The 19,883-nt window shown below is 38.1% G+C and overlaps 1 protein-coding gene across 10 annotated transcripts in view; it reads left to right on the forward strand.

Moving 5' to 3' along the window:
- Nucleotides 1-19,883, forward strand: part of nid2a (nidogen 2a (osteonidogen)) — a 39,844-nt gene that overhangs the window by 6,653 nt on the left and 13,308 nt on the right. For all 10 annotated transcript variants that reach the window (XR_013325868.1, XM_077713354.1, XM_077713365.1 and 7 more), the window contains 17 exons: nt 256-441; nt 1,094-1,213; nt 7,578-7,679; nt 7,820-7,959; nt 8,417-8,549; nt 9,236-9,562; nt 9,674-9,782; nt 11,069-11,108; nt 11,167-11,276; nt 11,357-11,490; nt 11,606-11,717; nt 11,888-12,088; nt 12,169-12,399; nt 16,409-16,555; nt 17,293-17,421; nt 18,637-18,759; nt 19,668-19,804. Coding sequence is in view for 9 of the 10 variants with exons in the window: in XM_077713354.1 (XP_077569480.1) it covers nt 256-441; nt 1,094-1,213; nt 7,578-7,679; nt 7,820-7,959; nt 8,417-8,549; nt 9,236-9,562; nt 9,674-9,782; nt 11,069-11,108; nt 11,167-11,276; nt 11,357-11,490; nt 11,606-11,717; nt 11,888-12,088; nt 12,169-12,399; nt 16,409-16,555; nt 17,293-17,421; nt 18,637-18,759; nt 19,668-19,804 (2,481 nt within the window). In the remaining variant the exon portion in view is untranslated. The remainder of the gene's footprint in view (nt 1-255; nt 442-1,093; nt 1,214-7,577; nt 7,680-7,819; nt 7,960-8,416; nt 8,550-9,235; nt 9,563-9,673; nt 9,783-11,068; nt 11,109-11,166; nt 11,277-11,356; nt 11,491-11,605; nt 11,718-11,887; nt 12,089-12,168; nt 12,400-16,408; nt 16,556-17,292; nt 17,422-18,636; nt 18,760-19,667; nt 19,805-19,883) is intronic.

The raw sequence follows: 19,883 nt of genomic DNA on the forward strand, positions 1-19,883 counted from the left end.
GGCCACCGATTCAGGGTGTCCCCCGTCTCTGGCCCGGACACAGCTGGGTTGAGCTCCAGCACCCCGTGCAACCCTAACGAGGATGAAGTGGTTCAGAAAATGAGAACATGTCATGCAAAAGCTGCCAGCAAAGTGATTGATTGTCCTCAAGAATGTTTTTAGATAAGGATTATATAGCAGAAAGCTTGATATGGTTGCTTATATTTGCACTATTCAAACCCTGGATGTATTCTATTTCTTTGTGACATTTTCCAGGTGGCCACCAACGGGATCATCTCAGCTCAGGATTTGCCGATGGAGAAGCAGTACGTTGACGATGGCTTCCCCACGGATTTCCCGGTGGTGGCGCCATTTCTGGCTGATATGGACACGAGTGGAGGCCGAGGACAGATTTATTACAGGGTGACTGAAACGCCCAGCGTGCTCAATAGAGTGGCCCAGGTGTGTTGATTTAGGGACACTTTGAAGGCAATTGCACTTCCAAATACAAACATTTTTGTGATGACGTGTATTTTTGGTATTGTATATATATATATATATATGTGTGTGTATATATATATATATATATATATATATATATATATATATATATATATATATGTATATATATATATATATATATGTATATATATATATATATATATATATGTATATATATATATATATATATATGTATATATATATATATATATATATATATATATATATATATATATATATATATATATATATATATATATATATATATATATATATATGTATATATGTGTATATATATATATATATATATATATATATATATATATATATATATATATATATATATATATATATATATATATATATATATATATATATATATATATATATATATATATATATATATATATATATAAATTGAAGCATTTTAATTTATTGTACTGCTGTTTTATTTATTTTATTTTTTTTACTTTTCAAATAAATGAGTTCACCTCACTTTGCTTCAAACATAGCCCGTGCTCATATTTGCCATGTACATTTACAATGGCGGAAAGTATATTCTTTTCTAGACTGTCTATTATCTATGCACTCATTTATTCATTTGGCCTTTCAGCAAGTTCATCGAGGGTTTCCGGATGCCAAATTCACACCCACCCACGCTGTGGTGGCCACATGGGAGAATGTGGCTGCATATGAGGAGCCAACTAGAACCAGTGGAGGGGCTGCAAACAAGGTAATATTATAAATGAGAAATTGACCATACTAGCAAAACATACTGACCAATCACATGGAATTTAGCCTAAGGGCTGGGTGTAGAGGTCCAATTGTACTCCTTCAGTTTCTAATCTCCATCTTAACCTTTTCAAAAGATCAGAGGTCATCGTGAAGGGTCATCAAAATGCCCTTCTCTTAACCCTAATTTACTCACAGGTAAACAAAAACTACCCTAATCCCAAGCTCGGTTGGTGACAACTTAATTTATTTTATTTTATTTTGGTCTCTCAAAACCAATCAATAACTAAACCAATTGTTGCCTTGAAAAAAACATCAATGGGAAATCTCCACCTGTGTTTATCTTAAGTAATTGAATTCATATGCAAGTGGTGTGTGTCTAAAATAATCTAAATTAAGATTGCTTGGCTCTGACAAAGTTCTGCGCTTTAGAGAGTTTTTAAGGGGTTGGATTTCAGATGTTTGCATGTTAAGCCAAACCAGAGTACATTAAATAAATATTTGAAGAGGCCACAATGACTACACTCCATCCACTCCAAATACTGAGGTTTAGTGCAATTTTTTTTAAAAAGGGGGTAAAAATTTGAAGAATGTAGCACAATTTACTGTACATGTACATTGTATCCAAATGCTTCCACATGCAGTCTCAAAGGTTTACTCAAGGTTGGGAAATAAGGATTATTTTTCTTCTTCCGGTTCCCCATTAGTCTTCACCCTGGTAAAAACTACTCTTCTTAGGATTCAAATTAAACAAATTCAAATTGTACACATACACAACAGGTGGAAAAACAACATAAACTGGTAATCACCACCATTTAATTTATTTTAAATCAAGATATTTCCTCCTAAGCATTTTTTTATGAATAGATTAATATTTTATTATACAGATTTTTGTTGTTAACCTTTTATTTTAATGTATCTATCCTTTAATGTATCTATACAGAGGGTTAGATGCAATAATATACAATGTAGGAATTATAGGTGTCACTATTTTCCCTGAGTATTGACATATATTTTGTCAGATGACTTACTTTTTACCTTATTCTTCTATATATAACTCCTTAGAAATACAATTTTTTTTCCCGGTCAAAATGGAAAAAAGTCAACTCTTCCATTGGTGAGATATTGATAGAGGAATGTATTTTAAATAGTTAAATTCAGAATTAAAGATGTTAAACCAGCATTTCCACTTAGTTACCAAATTTGAAGACTTTTGTCCAGTCAGAAATTCCGTGTGGGTCGGCCTTCAAAAACAAAGCTAAATACTTCTGTGCTATCTTTGCACTTCTGGATGAGTAGATGGATGGACGATGGAGGGAGTGGTTGGAGGAAAACCACAGGGGATCTCACTGTGTCTCGCCTTCTCATCTGTGTTTGTCTTTGCTTGTCTTTCACAGGCTCTTTTATCTTAAGGCCTAGCCCTTCTCACTCAACCAGGCGGAACAAAAAAGTCAAATGTGCATATTTTTTAATGCATTGCAAATATTCGCAGTGATGAGTAAAGGTTTATTCAAACTATAGGAGAATATCGATGGAGCCTGTGACTGTATTGAATTGTTAAATGTGTTATGAGGACGTTGGGGGCAGGGGGTTAAACGCTTTTGCCCGTCACAGCAGTTTGGTGGTCTCTGAACAGATAACATCTTTCTTTGAAGTGATTAGCCGGAGGTCCTGGGTGGAGTTGTGTCGGGGGGGAGTCTTAGGGATGTGTGAACTGATAAACTGCAGTCCTGTGTGCCACTCAGGATGTGTAGTATTTTAAGCTATGCGATTGGGGGGGGAAGGATTGCAGGGATTTGGCCATTTAAAGTAACTGAATGTTATGTATGCGGTTCATCTTCGTTGGTGCTAAGGACGGAATATGTCTTTCAGTCGGTTGTTCGTATTGATCATTTGGTAATGAATATTGGTGTTCTACATACCAGACTGGGAATGACACAAATCACCTGCATGACAGGTTAAGTGTGTCAATTTGACCATTTGATCTGGCGGCTACTGGCCCTGTATTTTTGGAATTCATACCTATGGTCAGGGCATAAGGATAAGGATGTACAAAAATCCAGACAAAGAGATTGTGGTGAATTAAAATACAATGCCTCGCGATACAAGTAACTTCACACCCGAAAACATGGTGCTCAGACGTTTGGTCGCTGGTCTTTTGGTCACCGTTCTTTTGGTCGCCGGTCTTTTGGTCGCCGGTCTTTTGGTCGCCGGTCTTTTGGTCGCCGGTCTTTTGGTCGCCGGTCTTTTGGTCGCCGGTCTTTTGGTCGCCGGTCTTTTGGTCGCCGGTCTTTTGGTCGCCGGTCTTTTGGTCGCCGGTCTTTTGGTCGCCGGTCTTTTGGTCGCCGGTCTTTTGGTCGCCGGTCTTTTGGTCGCCGGTCTTTTGGTCGCCGGTCTTTTGGTCGCCGGTCTTTTGGTCGCCGGTCTTTTGGTCGCCGGTCTTTTGGTCGCCGGTCTTTTGGTCGCCGGTCTTTTGGTCGCCGGTCTTTTGGTCGCCGGTCTTTTGGTCGCCGGTCTTTTGGTCGCCGGTCTTTTGGTCGCCGGTCTTTTGGTCGCCGGTCTTTTGGTCGCCGGTCTTTTGGTCGCCGGTCTTTTGGTCGCCGGTCTTTTGGTCGCCGGTCTTTTGGTCGCCGGTCTTTTGGTCGCCGGTCTTTTGGTCCCTATTGGTCGCCGGTCAAATGGTGAGAGTTTAATATCTAAGAGAGAGCTTAATATCTTAGAGAGATTTTAATAAAGTACTGTTTGATATCTAAGTACATTTGACCGGCGACCAAAAGACCTGCGACCAAACGTCCGGTCACAGATAACGCAGCTCTCAAATTCCAACACGCAGACACAGATGTAGTAATTCTCATTTTTGTAAGATCTGTACACGCAGTTAAAGCATTGCATTCTAAACGTGACCCTGAACTAATGCTGCGGCATTCCACCCGTTTTTGCCTAGAAATCCAGATGATTGTTCCCTTCCTACTTGATTACATTTTTCTGCGGCCTTTTCACCTCTGCCAAAGAATTCTGGCATCAGATATACATACAACATTTGATGTGATGTACTTTTGCCTCTTCTCAAGGCTTATTTATACTTTCTTTTTCTCCGCATGTAAAAAAAACCAAGGAGTATTATTCTTCCAAGCTATATTTGTTGTTTCTCGGGTCCCACTGATCCACACGGGTGTTCTTGCTGGTTTAAAGCAGATTAAACATGCGCCTTCTTATACAGTGTGATGAGGAATTACTATATAATGACAATACGTTTGGCAAAGTTTCAACAAGTTGTTGTTTTTGCCAAAAAAATATTATTTTCTGAGACTATACACTAGGCTGAATTTGATCTATGTAGAGTAATCATCCGGTTAGCCTTGAAGGAGCTAAGTATAAAGCCAGGGATTGATTATTTTGATAAAACGGCTTTAAAACATTTTCCAGACACTCTCCAAGTTAACGTTGTGATAGGAAACGATCAAATGCACCATATGGGGACACTGATATTTCAGAATGTTGTCTGGGGCTGTCTATAATATTACTAAGATACAAATTATGCATTAGGCAATCTTCCATTAAGAGTACCTACCTATGAATTAGAAGCTATGTCATGATGGAGTTCCTTACGGCAATATTTGAAGGCTAAACCTCAAAACTAGGGTAAGGGAGACAAGGGAATCACTCACAGTTCAGCAAGCGTATCAATCCGGTTACTAAAGGGGTGGTTTAAGCAATACTGTTTAACTCAAAACAGATGACATTTTTTTTGGACCCCATTTATTTGTTTTAGGTTCAAGCCTAAAACAGCAAACATTTTTCATCTAAACTGGGACTGGTCCAAAAGTTTGCCGCCTGGTTTCTTTTATTTGGCATTTACAAAATGTAACATTTGTTTAAAAATTATAAAAATCTTGATCTGAAATGATCTTAATTAAATGTGCTTGAGAAATTCTTGTTATTGTCACTCCCATACAACGGTGTCACACTTCTAAACGAAAAGGTTAGAGAAATAAGCCTTTTTTGGGGGGGCTCTGTGTGTTTAAATTAGTTGCCTTTTTTCACCTGACTGTCACTTTAAGCCCCCACCCAAAGGGATACACAGAGCAAATGGCCTGGGGGTAGCTTTTTTTTTGTTTCTCTGGCAAATATCAAATAGTCATTCTATCTCTCTTTCATTTACAATGAGTACAAACAGTCTAGCACACCCCCATTCATTTGCCTTTTTATATGTATAAAAACTAATAACACAAAGATAAACCATCTAAAAAAAGTCCTCACTGTTAATATGACCCATAAACTATACAAATCAACTGAAAGAAAGTTTTTAGAAAGGTGAAGTACTGAATATGCTCTTAACTGGTTAATTCGGAACCTACAGGTACATAGTACATAACTACCACGTTTCAAGATGATCAGTTCACAAATAGCAAAGCATTAGGACTTCAAAGTTAATCTTCACAAGAAGAACAACAATTGATTGAATTGAATGCTTTTATTGTCATTATACAGTGTTCCCCCGCTACTTCGCGGTTCAGCTACCGCGGACTCAGAGCTTCGCGGATTTTTTTTGGAGAAAAAAAAAAAATACAAATATTACATTGAAATAACATATTTTACAGTTTTTTTTGTTATAACATGAATTTCACTCTCTCTACCCTTATTCTATATGGTTTACTGTATAAAGGGGGGTAACAAGAATAAATAAAATAAAATAAAAATGTAAAAAAAACATAAAACAAAAATATATATATATTTTTTAATTAAATTCAAATTAAGCATTTTTGAAGGGAAATCCCTACTTCGCGGAAATTCACTTATCGCGGGTGGTCCCGGTCCCCATTAACCGCGATAAGCGAGGGAACACTGTATATTCAAGTTACCATAGCGAGACTGAAACTTATTAGGAGGGAGCATCATTCTATAGAGCTGTTTTGCGTTTGTTGGGGGGGAATTAAATCCCATCTGAAATGAACAAAACCTTCAGGCGTCAGGTAAGAAGTAAAAAAAATAAATAAATAAATAGAAAACAGCTGAAATATATTTAGTTACATTAGGCAGAGACACTGTTTGTTCTCATTCTTATTGACTAGCCACATTGTAGTAATAAGATCAAATGTATAAGTCACATTAATGGTGGAAAACCTTAAATAATTTTTCCCGTCTTGTTTAGTGTTTTTTTGTAGTTGTAGTAAAGCCAAAACAAAAGCAGATTTCAAATACCCACCCAGCAATCTCCTAGAGCAGACACTGTAATTAAAACAAGGCCACAGGCTGCAAAAACAACACAGAAGATGGTTAAAAGATGTTGAGGTAAACAATTAGGAAGAACACGCGTATACTTTCCATGGCTAGACCGAAGGTGAAGAGACAGCTGTGAGTCCTGCTCACGGTTCTTAACATCACCATGAAAGATGTACACACACACACACACAGGAAGACAGCTGTGCACATCATGTAGCTTGGGAATTGTGTTTGTGTGTGAGTACAGATGATAGTCACATGGAGTCATCTACAGTCCTTCAAATATGCTGTTGACTCCCTGTCCTTTGTCTTGAAAAGGCTTCATTTTGATCAAATAAAAGATTCAAAATGGTCCTTAAGTCGAATTCTGAAATCATATAGTTACTATATTATAGTAGTTTTGTTGCCTTTTGACTGAGTCGCAATGAAATTCTGGATAAGGAGGACCCTTCCTTAGTTTAAGCTCTTACAAAACATAAAAAAATACTGGGCAACAATTTGAAAAATACTTACTCGTTTTAGGTCTTACAGATGTTTTTAACTAATTTTTGGTTGCCAAATCCAAAGCTGACCTCAGTTGTTTCCTATCATGTTTTACCTATTTGCTATTTTGTTACCGCATGGACACATTCTTTCAACAAAAAAACAATAAATGGAAAAATAAATGGAATTATCTTCTGATTCAACACCCAAAAATGTGTTCAAAACAGCTGTCAAACATAACAACAAAGTGTATTCATTGTATGTTGGCCGCTCTTTTGATGGATAATGTAAAATTAAGCATTATGCCTCAATGTCATGATACATCAAAGACTATTTATTAATAAACGTCAAATTAGATCAATATGGCATGTAATAAAATGAAATTGTCGTAGTGAGATGGCTAAAAAATCTGAATAAAACATAAAGATTTAAATTTATCACTTCATTACGCACACTAGATAAGTATACAAATCCAAAAAGTACTGTACTGCATATGCTATGCAGTGTATTCAGCAAAAGTTCAGCTCAATAGGGTTGTTACTACTTTCTCTCAGATCAGTGTTAAGAATACCATTTAGTATCTTACGAACTTAAAGATAGGAAGTAATTGAAATCACACTTTAGTTTTTGATGAATGCACAAATGTCCTCCCTCCCCAGTTCAACACTTTCCAGGCGGTGATTGGTTACGATGAAACCGACTCGTACGTTCTGTTCCTCTACCCAGAACACGGCCTGAACTTCTTTGGGACAAGACCCAAGGTAAACTATAAGTGGAAAACAAGGAGCTGCTTGTTTTCTTTTTTTCTTTGCGAACACTCCTGCATGCAGATGCTCCGCATCCCCCGCACTTAGCCTCGCCTGTGCCTACAACTTTGCATTGTTTGTGCCTTTTTTCCCAGGAGTCTTACAACGTAGAGATAGAGCTTGACGCTCGGGTTGGGTTCAGCCGAGGAGAAATAACCTATCTGATTTTTTCCCGAACGGAGGGACCTTACTACAGTGTGACCAGCAATGAGCAGAGCATCAAACATCTGGACAAGTTCGTATTTATATCAGTCAGTGTGGCACTATCTTGTAGAGGAGTATCAGGCTTATAACTCAAAACACTCATTTTCAAAAGAATCTTTCTATATTGAAATCAACCTTAATTGAGGCATGAGTTCTCATTAATCAAGATCTTCCGGGATTGAAGAGAAAGTGTGAGCTAATGTCAGTATGCCTTTGACCTTAGAAATGTTCAACTTGATGAATGAGCAGAAATCCCCACAGAATGGCAGTCATTCTAATTTGCTCATTTCCAGATGTCCCCGTCCTTTTTATTGCGTGGAACAAGGCTATTGTTTTTATCAACTCATTTAACAATACGAGTAGAGACTCGTAAAATTGTGGTGTAATACAATTGCCGACAGCCACAAAGATGGTTTAGTATCGTATCTCCACTGTTGGTAATCACGGAATTTTACTAAAATCAGTTTTATCCTCCCCCCCAATTCAAGGATTGGTAACACAGGAATTCCAGGTGTTTGGCTATTTCACACTGGGAATCGCTATTCTTTTGACAACATTGTCCCTGCATCTATTGATGGTCTCCTTGCAACACCTGCCCCAGGAGAACACGGCCATTCTTTGGTAATGTCTCTTTGTATTTTTGAAGTGTTTCTAAAACAGGTGTAGGGAACCTATGGCTCGGGAGCCATAACATAGCCATATAGGGTAACATAGCCATATAACATAGCCATCGGGAGCCATATGTGGCTCTTTTGATGGGTATATATGGCTCTCCGCCTTCTTCATTAGACTCTTCTGCATGCATACTTTCATTGATACTCATTGATTAGTAACAGTGAAATAATGTTCTCAAAAGAATTCAGACTTTTTTTTACTTTCAAAGTGGTGAAATGTATAATACATGCTCACATTTTCATGTATTTTTACTTTTAAACTGAGTATGGATCTCAAGCAATAATGTTTGAAAATATGAGTTGTTTATGGCTCTCTTTGTCAAAAAGTTTCCGACCCCTGTTCTAAAATGAACACAAATATGAACCACTACAGACAAGAGGGATGTTTACTCATTGGCTGTCCGTAATAGCTATAGACGTCCTATCCATTTTGATTGTGAGGTCTGACAGCAAATGATCACTGTCACAAAATCACTCAATGGTCTCTGCCAACCCTCCAGTCAAAATAGAGTCCGGTCAATGGCTTCCAGTGAGTCATTAAGCCAGCATGGAAAAGGAACTGAAAACTCTTAAAGCTGATGTACAGTATTATACCTGTACAAGGCTTGATTCCACTATGGTTTTTCGCTTCAGGGTGCCACAACCCCCGAGTATCATGACTTTGAAGAGTACTCATACAAAGGTAACCTTGACCTTTCTCATCAAGAGGAGGAAAATCCTTTCCCTGTGGCTGTTGAAGATCAGGAATTCCAGCCAGTGCTCGCTAATGAATCCCTCCAGCCAGGAAGCTCCGACCTTCCTATAGTAGAATCTCAGGTCTCTCGTGGTCGTGAAGATTCACCATTGACCTCTGAACCCAGGATCAGTCCAGAGGTAGTGGAGAGGCAGTATGCACCACCATCTTCTCAGGAGGCCAACCCAGATGGAGGTGCTCAATGGTCTGGGGAGCAGCAACCACAGGTAAACCTGGAATGACCAAAATACAGAGATTGTCTAATCAATACCTACTATGAAGGTCTGCTTTAAAAATGACTTTCAAATGTTAAACTAATAATGTTTTTCTTACTTGAGGCTCATGTGGAGGGAGGAGATTTGAACCCCGCTCGTAGAAATGAGCCGCCACTGTCCCCTGGAGGTCATGTGGTCAGTGTGGAGGAAGATGTTGACTTTGACACAGGAGGTAAGGCACCGTTCGAAGAAATGTACTAGTATATTTATGGTATGCATAGTCGTGAATGTATAAAAGGGGGATGGCTGAGAGGAAGTGAAGGAAATGATACCTCGCCCTCAGCAGCTGCGCAACAATATGACTGTTGTACTGTTCTTTTGTAAGTGTGTGTGTGGTTTTCTCTGCTTTATGTGGGTGTCCAATGCCATCAATAAATATCCGTTCTCAGTAAATTTGGCCTCCCACAAAATGTACTTTATCTGGATATGCTTCTTTTTTAAATATATTGAAACATATTAAGATGTATTCTTCTTTCATTTCTAATACAAAACACCTTATTGATAAGTTATGGTATTAAAGTGTATTAAAGTGAGTTTGATGCTATGGTAAAAGCTTCTCAAAATATGGCAAATGGGGAAATGCTGTGAGATAGGCAGAGAAACTTTGTGGATTTAGGTCATTTTAAGATTTATTTTCATTAAGATTGTTGTTTGTTAAGAGTGTTTCACTCGGGGCAGGTACTACCGTTCTTCTATTTTGTGCTTCAAGTCAGCAAAAAAAGATCTTATAATTTTACATTCCGATAATTTAGCTGTTGGGAAAAGGTATCATAATAAAAGTTTATCAGGATAGTAATTGTTTTATTCTGGAAATAAAAGGTAGTAAAAAGTTGCGAGGCGTTAATATTTGGCCCGCGGACCGTTGGTTGGGCACCACTGCTGTACAACACTTCAATTGCTTGTTGTCACTTCTCGTATAGGGTTAAAGTTGTCAAAAAGTGTCCTCTTTGTTTTAGTTTTTTTTGGCAGAGAGAAAGACAAAAGCAAGTGACTTGATATGTGGAATTCTTTTCAATTGAAAAAAAAAAAAAACCTCAAATCTAAAAGTCAATTTGGAAAAACTTGCACATGAAAGCTATCTCCAAGTATGTGGACCAAGTGGCCCCTCACTGTATATGTTTTTCTCAGATTTTTCCGAGTCCCTTAGGACTGTCAAGAAATGTGATCTATGGCTCATAAATGGGTTTATTTTCTTTTATTCATATATGGCTTTGAATTGCTGGTATTTCAGGATAACAAGTTTTTTTTTTTACATTTTGCACTTTAGGCAGGTACGCGGTGGATTTTAAATTTGGTAGTTTAAAACAAGATAGTACAATTTTTAGTTGCTATAGCCTAGTTCACCTACATGTGCACATACATGTACAGTGGAAGGGTGTGTTATTTTTAAAATGTATATTTATCTTGTAATTGAACACTTTGAATTTACTAAATTCACACTTTTGGTCTGTTTTTCAGTGATTCATTACACCACTGAGAATAAGGAAACATGTGCAAGGTACGTTACAGTTATAGAAAATGTATTATTGTGTGACAATTATTTATTTTTGATACAGATTCCAGCAACAGTGCTCTCAGAATGCATTTTGTTCGGACTACGCCACGGGTTTCTGTTGTCACTGTCGACCGGGCTTTTACGGAAATGGCCGCCACTGTCTGCCTGATGGTTCGTGTTCAGCTGGTTGGATTTTTCAAGTTGGTGGAACACTCTGATCTTAGTCAGTCCATTGATGTTTTTGTCTTCAGCGGCTCCCCAGCGCGTCAGTGGCAAGCTCAGCGGAACTGTGACCGTTGGTTCGACTCCTGTGGATCTGAACAACATCGACCTGCATGCTTACATTGTGGTGGGAGATGGGAGAGCTTACACAGCTGTCAGTGAGGTAGCAACCCTTCACAAATTAATTTTATGATGTTTAAAAATTGATGACGGATTAACTGCATAACCAAATTTCATCTACTGGGCTCTTTGCTGCCTTTTTTAATGGGATTGAATAGATTCCCGAGCCATTGGGCTGGGCCTTGATGCCGGTTGCGCCGATCGGAGAGCTGTTCGGGTGGTTGTTTGCGCTGGAGCTGCCTAACAGTCAAGCAGGATTCAAAACAGCAGGTATAGAACTTCTCACATACTTTCAGTTGTTTTTTTCGTGATGATAAGAGCTAACAAACCCCAATTTATCATTTTGTAAAGACAGGAGCATGCGAAACAATGTAACCCCCCCCCCCCCCCCTTCATAAAATACATTTTACGAATGACCATAAAATATTTGTTGTTCTCAGGGGCTGAATTCACTCGCCGCGCCGAGCTTGTTTTTTACCCCGGAAACCAGCGGTTGTCAATCACTCAGACAGGACGAGGCCTCGATGACCACAACCACTTCACTGTGGATACCGTGCTCAGTGGCGGAGTACCTTTCCTATCTCCGGCCTCTGAAGTGACCATGGAACCATTTAAGGAGACATACCATTACTACCCATCAGGTAACTAAGGCAACTAAAGATATGACCTGGCACATCGATGCACCTTCTCTTTTCTAAGTGTTTGTTGCATTGCTCTCCAGTTGCCACTTCTAGCTCCGTGAGGGAGTATACCGTGGTCTCACCAGATCGGGGATCCGAAACCTTTTCGTTCCAATTGAAACAGAACATCACCTACCGCGACTGTAGACATGGCAACCGGGCTCTGCCTGTGGAGACCCTGCAGATTACTATGGAGAGAGTGTTTGTGATGTATGTGAAGGAGGAGCGAATCCTGAGATACGCCATCACCAACAAGATCAGCCCAGTCGGAGGTTAGTCGACACACAAGTTAGACATTCTAATTTCAACTCACAATTACTGTTTCTCAATTGGATTACCACTGGATGGTTAGAAGTTAGAAATGGGTTAGATTCTAGTTTCACTTTTCATTGTGCAACACAGGGCCAAGTGGACACAAAAACAAGTTTAAGCAAAAGTGACATTTACACTACCGTTTTATGTAGGGCCATCTCCGTGCAAAAAAAAACATGAAACCTCCAATTCCCCAGTGCAGTCCTCCCAGTTCTTGTCAGCTCTTTTTGTATTCATTTTTTTGTCTGCTCTAATGAGTACAATAATTAGATGGGTCAACTAATGTTTAGTGTTGATCGCAGTTGGGCCATGTCTAAGGTTGCATAAAGGCAGTTTTTTTCCCAACACTGAACATGGTTAATGACATCATCAACATCCTCTCCCCAAATATATACTGTAGCATTATTGCCACCTTCTATTGTAGAGTACGGAAGTCAGATGTCACCCAAAACTCACTTTTGCGTCGTCATCTGTTTAAGCAGAAAACGACGGCATGGAGCGTTTTCAAGCTTTCCGTGTTAGGCAGTTTTCACATTTTTGCGTTTCCAGTCCTCTAAAACGCTGTTCCCTTTCAAAAAACAGTGCTCCCTGAAAAAGTTTTTTTGTCTTTTCACCCCATTACCGTTATGTAAACAGCCCCTAATGCAATTTGGGTGTATATGTCTTGCCTCTTGATTTAAAGACTGGTACACAGCAGGTGCCACATTTTTAGCTCCTTGTTAAACTGCGGCAGAAAAATGCCAAGCCATACAAATATGGAAAAAATCTGTCAAGAATGCTTGTTCATTTTCACCGGACAGGTTTTTGAGTAAAATAATCTGATAATAAAAACAGACAGACTTCCAAAAGTAGAAGAAAAATGATGTCACATTCATTATCCAGGATACAAACAGGCACAACCTTTCAAGTGTCTGTGCGCACACACACACACAAACACATACACACACCCTTATACACCCACATACTTACACACCCGCAGCACAGCTGGAAGAGCTTTTGGGGTTCAGGGGTTTTGTAAACATGGGCTAAGTGTTGTGTGTGCACACATGCACGTGCATAGAAAGGTCTCTCACACACTCTGGGAAATAATATCCTATCCAATGACAGATTTTAAGCAAGGGGTGGGTTGTAGGGTAGAATAACTTACCTCTGATGTCATGAGAATCACTGGACTGACTTGAATGGTACCCAATCGTGCACAGATCTTCCCCAAGGCCAGCCAATCATTAAATTGGATCACTACCAAATGCCGGCGCGAGTAGTCAGCGTGTCGGGTTCACAACTCCAGGCTGATTGGACACTCTAAATTGCCCCTAAATATGAGTGTGAGCGTGATTGGTTGTTTGTCTCCTTGTGGCCTGCGATTGGCTGGCCACCGATTCAAGGTGTCCACCGCCTCTGTCCCAGAATCAGCTGGGATAGACTCCAGCACCCCCCGCAACCCTAATGAGGATAAAGTGGTTCAGAAAATGAGATGATATAGACTACTAAATGCCCATCTACTATACTTTTAAGATAAAAATGGAAACTTTTTCATCTATCATTGACAATATTGACCTAATATGAACGTGAAAAAAACATGTTCAAGGTTAACATTTAAACTTTAGCTGTATGTACGGACATAATGAGCAGCATTTGCAGGAATTTATTAAACAAGGGGACTTTTAGTGTGTGTGGGGGGGGGGGGGGGGGGGGGAACTGAAACTTGGAAATGGGCCAACAGTCTGTAGATTTACACCCCTTGTCTCTTGACCAGATACAACCAGCTGCAGCACACCCACATGCTTTCTACAAGTAGTTCTTTTTTTATGGATTTGGGTAATCAAAGTTTTTTTTTTTTTAAATCACTTACTGGTAAGCATAATATTTGAATCTCGATGGGAAGCGCATACAGGTCAGAATTTAAAAATGTGAAGCTGATCCGGATTCTAATTGCTTCTCTTTGGTGGCAGTCTTTGTACTATTGTAATCTTGGATTGGACATGTGGGGACTTGGTTAACTTGATGATATGAATCTCGATAGTTGTCGACTGTAAATATCGTTCTAAGAGGCGCTCTTAGCTATAGTTGACCTGTAAGTGTTTTGCACTTGTCCGTATTTGCATCTTTCTCCCATGTCCACATTTGGGCCGTGCCTTGATTACAAGCAAGCATCAAGCTCTGGCCTTAGGAGATGGAAGCAATCTGGACTAAATGTGTGTGTGTGTGTGTCTCTGTGTACAGGGGATTTTCTGTGTGTACAATCCACATTTGACTCACTTTACTGTAAGTGCTGAGAAATGTGGTTAAAAGTGGAAATTTAATGGCGCCGTAAAAGGATTCTTAAAATGAACCAAATATTGCCTAAGTACATTTCATTTGTATTCACCTTTAACTTTGAAATAGTTCCACTTCGAGAACATATTATTTTAACTACTGGTGGCTTAGAATAGAGATGACCGGCACTATTAAGCAATTCATATTTTATTGTGTCCTTGCTTTTATATTTTATTGTTGCTTTGGTGCAATTTTGCATAGTTTTTTTAACAGCATATGAAAAAACATGATGTAGTTTTCTCTGAACTTTGAGTGTGTTTAAACAAGACCAAAATGTGAGAAATTACTCATATTTTTAGGACCAATATATCTGCTACATTTTTGTTTATTTAATGATTAATTATTGGGTCTACTACACTACTATATTTTAAAGTTGGTTTTAATCTGTCAATTTTATGGGTGGTCTTTGGGGTAAGAAGTTCGAGAAGTTGTAAAATTATATAATTATTGTGTTTGGGGGAAAAAAGCTATTTTTTCCTGTTACTGGTTGTGAAATATTGAACATTTTGTTAAAGAAGATAAATTAAATAAAACAATGGCAGTGCATCAAAACACTCAACTTTTTAAAAAATATTTAATGTAATCACTAGCAACAGATAATTTTATTTATCCAGTATTTTGGCGCATTGACTGCATTGTAGTGTTGGTATACAGAATTAAATTAACTGCATTTTTCATTTTTAATGTTGAAATAGTATGCCCACGGGGGGTTAAAAAGTTGAAAACATTTTGTGTCATAAATATGGTCAATGTATGGTCATGCTCTTGCAAACCTTTTACACACACACACACACACACACGTATGCACGCCCACACACACACGTGCACACCCACATCTGTTCACTTATCACACTGTGTGTAGGTCATGTCGCGGTGTGCCTAACTTCAACCATGTGTTGAATATTGGAACATTAAGGGAGTCACTTCCTAAAATGAAACCATCCTGTGGGAATTGGTCTGATGTGTTTGCATAGCCTTGTTCCTGTAATCATTCTGAGCACTTAACACTAGATAGTCCAAAGGTCAATTCAGTGTCAATTTAGCAAGGCTTCCCTGTATTGCTTGGAACTTTTTTTTATGTTGATGTAGTGCAGCTTGTCATTTTTGGGATTTTTTTAAACAGATGTTTGTTGTTGTGATGTCAGCATTTCTTCAACTATTAATGTAATCGAAAGCTTTGTTTGCCAGAAGCAATGTTGTGATACGATATATGACAAATGAGTTAACCCCCTTGGGGCAAGGGTATTGAGCCAAAAATTTCTCAAAATTCAGACCATTAACTGATTTCAATACACCAAGCTGTAGTGTTATAATCCATTAAATAATACACATTTTCATTAAAACGATGGATCAAAACATAATAAAATAAAACAATATATGGTAAATTTGTTTTATCCCTTTATAGTCACTTTTAAAAAAATGTTATGGCATTTTTAGTCATTTTAATCAGTGTTTTGATTTGCAAATATGGTCAAAAAAATAAAATTATGTCACATCTCAAGATCTTCGTATTTAAACTGGCAACAAACCAAAACAGCTTTTTTCTCATTTGCTAAATTCATTATAAATTTCCATTGAACTATTACACTTAACCTATTTGCCTATTTGACTTTTAAATGTATTTAACAATGTGTTGCTCTTGCCTTGCTTTAGCGGGTTTGATAGCACCAGAACTGGTAAACCCATGCTATGATGGAACCCACGACTGCGACACAACTGCCCAGTGCATCCCACTACAGGACAAAGCTTTCCAATGCCGATGTGGAACTGGTTACAGAGGGGATGGACACAACTGTTACGGTATATAACTTAGTTTCTCTTACCAGATGCCATATTTTTATGGTTTCCGTAAAACTACCAGAACACAAACCTAACAAAATAGGCAATTAGCTAATATAATGATTGAAAATAAACCTCAATTGTATATAATTCATATAATTTTGATAATTAATTCCGATTTTTTCCCCCAAAGACAAAAAGCTGTTGTTATTTAGATTGGTAAAAGTCATTTTTGTTGTGGACTAAAATCAAACAATTATTTCATTGAAATGAATGTTTTGCTAGCTGATTTGTTTTCAAATATAAATGTTAATAGTAATAGTAATTTCATAGAATTGAACACTCAAGTAAATACTATAGCCTAAAAATCTGCTTCAAGTCAGCTCACACTTGGAGACATGTTTTTAACATGGGTCTTTGCATTGTGTATGGGAGGGATCATCATTTCCTCTTCCCCTCCTCGTCTCTCTTCCCTTCATGTGTTTAATGATTTAATTAACAGGGACTTCCATTGCTTTAAGCTTGTCCGTGGTCTGTCATTAGCCCAGCATTATGTCTGTCTCCCCTGCTGACAGCACTAGTGAAGCCCCAGGCCCTGTCTCCGTTCCCATGGCTGGGCCTGAGTGTTTCTCCCTGACCACATAATCACAATGCCTTGTACAGTACTAAGAATGCCGCCTTGGTTCCAGGTGTTCGCACTCACATACCAACATGGAACATGTTCTTCAATTTATTTTGGTCTTTCTCTGTCTGGTTAGATGTTGACGAGTGTGCAGAGAGTTTGCTGACATGTGGTGCTCATTCGCAATGCATCAACTTAGCGGGGAGTCATCGCTGCCAGTGTCAGAACGGCTATGAATTTGGCTTTGATGGACGTACATGTGTTGGTGAGTTGTTTATAATACACGTTAGATGTGTTGATGACCTACACACATAACACTGCTAGTTTTTACTTTTTCATGCAAGTCCATTATTAGACTGTTTGGGCTTACTTGATGGAGGTTGATATTAGCAAAATGTATTGAATTGAATGCTTTTAATCTCATTATACAAGTATAATGAGATTTAAAGCTTTCACCACAGTGCACAAATAACAACAGACAGACAATAAGTATATAAAGAATATATAAGTAGTCCAAGTAAGGTCAGCAGAGTGAAGCTGGTTTATTCCACTTAAAGTCCAGGATGAGTTCAATGTTTTTTCTAGACATTCAGCGTCGAGTCACCCACTCGCTAAGTCTATGGATGCAACAACAAACAAGCAGACACACACAAAAAACAAATATATTGTAGAGATAAATAATTATTAAATATGAAATAAAAAAGAAATAAATAGGAAATAGATAAGAAATGAATAAGAAATAAATAAGAAACGAATAAGAAATAAATAAGAAATGAATAAGAAATGAATAAGAAATGAATAAGAAATGAATAAGAAATGAATAAGAAATGAATACAAAATAAATAAGAAATAAATAAGAAATAAATAAGAAATAAATAAGAAATAAATAAGAAATAAATAAGAAATAAATAAGAAACGAATAAGAAATGAATAAGAAATGAATAAGAAATGAATAAGAAGTAAATAAGAAATAAATAAGAAATAAATAAGAAATAAATAAGAAATAAATAAGAAATAAATAAGTAGTTCAAGTGAGGTCACCAGAGTGGAGCGGGCTTGTTCCGTCTGAAGTCCAGGATGAGTTCCACGGTTCTGGAGACGTTCAGCGCCTAGTTGCACCAATTCCTGAGTCTATAGCGTCAACAACAGTGTGTAAATGTTTACTAGTGTGTAAGTTTCTTTCAACTAGTACATAACGTACACAGCCTGTGCCATATGACATAATGGGGATTGCCTTGCAATGTTCGTCTTTGAATTAATATGGGGTGTGTGTGAGTGCAAAATCCTCCTTCAGGCAACAGTTTGAACTTTTGATGAACTTCCCTTGACACACTTACACCACATTTCCTGTAGTGGTTCAAAATGACTAGTACAATCCAGCTGTAATGCAACATGTCGTTCCAGTAGCAACGTGACATCTTTTTTTGATAGTTTGGCAACCAATCACAATGTTTCTCTTCATATGACTGTATATCTTCAGACAGGGATGAATGCAGTTCTTCTCCATGCCACATCAACGCAAGATGCAGCAACAGTTTAGGCTCATTCCATTGTCAGTGCCAGAATGGCTTTGATGGAGACGGGTTTTTCTGCTCCCAACAAGGTCAGTGATCTTGTCACAGGTTTGTTTTTCTGTGTATTTACATATACATGATTGCCACTGAAACAAACACTCATATTCTGCCTCAAAACCATGGATTTATTCATGTGAGTATTGAAATTTCTCATCCCATGAATGCATGACACAAGGAAATCATGAAAACGTCACTCCACACATGCAAGAAGCCAGAACACCCAGTTCTGAATGTCCCCTCAAAGTTGGATATGCTTAATTCTCATCATCTGTAACCTAAAAAAAGTACTGATAAGATGACAAGGTTAATAATAAATCAAACATACATGATTGTGATGGAAGTACTTACTCTAAGTAAAAAATGTAGTTTGTCCAAGGTTATTGCCATAACTGACATGCATATACATTGAGTATGACATGTAGATTGCCTGAACTTTGACTAAAAAATTGTGCAATGAAAGCATACTTATCGTCTGAGGTAATGAAATCTGGGAAAATTACAGCCAGAAACTTTTTGGTGGGTCCCACACACTTGAGATCTTTCGATAAAATAGGATAGTATCTTGGTGATTTGTATTTCTTTCTCAGTACAATAAATCAATTACAAGTGGACTGACCTGGCTGTCTGTAAAATGGACTAAGACTTAGTTACTAAGTCAAAATTCCGGCTACTTCCACCTTTAGGGGAAAAAAACAATAAGACAAAACCAGTAAATCAAGCCTGATTTTAGCTTCAATTTATGCATGTTCAGACAAGTCATTTTGATATTAAATGCTATTTAAATGGTGAACCAGACTGTCTCTAAGTCTAGGTGAACAAGGCAAAATAAAAAACAAAATTTTCCTTAAAATCCTTCCAGGACAGTGAAACAATGTGGACTTTTGCTTTGTTGTTCTTTCTAATCACCCTCTTGCTACTGTCACACACTTGGTTACAGGACAGACAGCTATTACTAAAAGCCTGTGTGAGCAGCATAGGGACAATCCACAGAATGTGCCTGAGCACGATGGTCAACCGTCTGTTGGGCTTTTCATCCCTCAATGTAACTCTGATGGAAGCTACAGACCACTGCAGGTGGGTCTTGGGAGCCAGCCTGATTGCATTGATGTCCATTGACTATTAAATGAAAAGTGAAGCTCAAAAGGTTGACAAT

Source organism: Stigmatopora nigra, chromosome 1, assembly GCF_051989575.1.
Source record: "Stigmatopora nigra isolate UIUO_SnigA chromosome 1, RoL_Snig_1.1, whole genome shotgun sequence".
In the NCBI taxonomy this organism is placed as follows: domain Eukaryota; kingdom Metazoa; phylum Chordata; class Actinopteri; order Syngnathiformes; family Syngnathidae; genus Stigmatopora; species Stigmatopora nigra.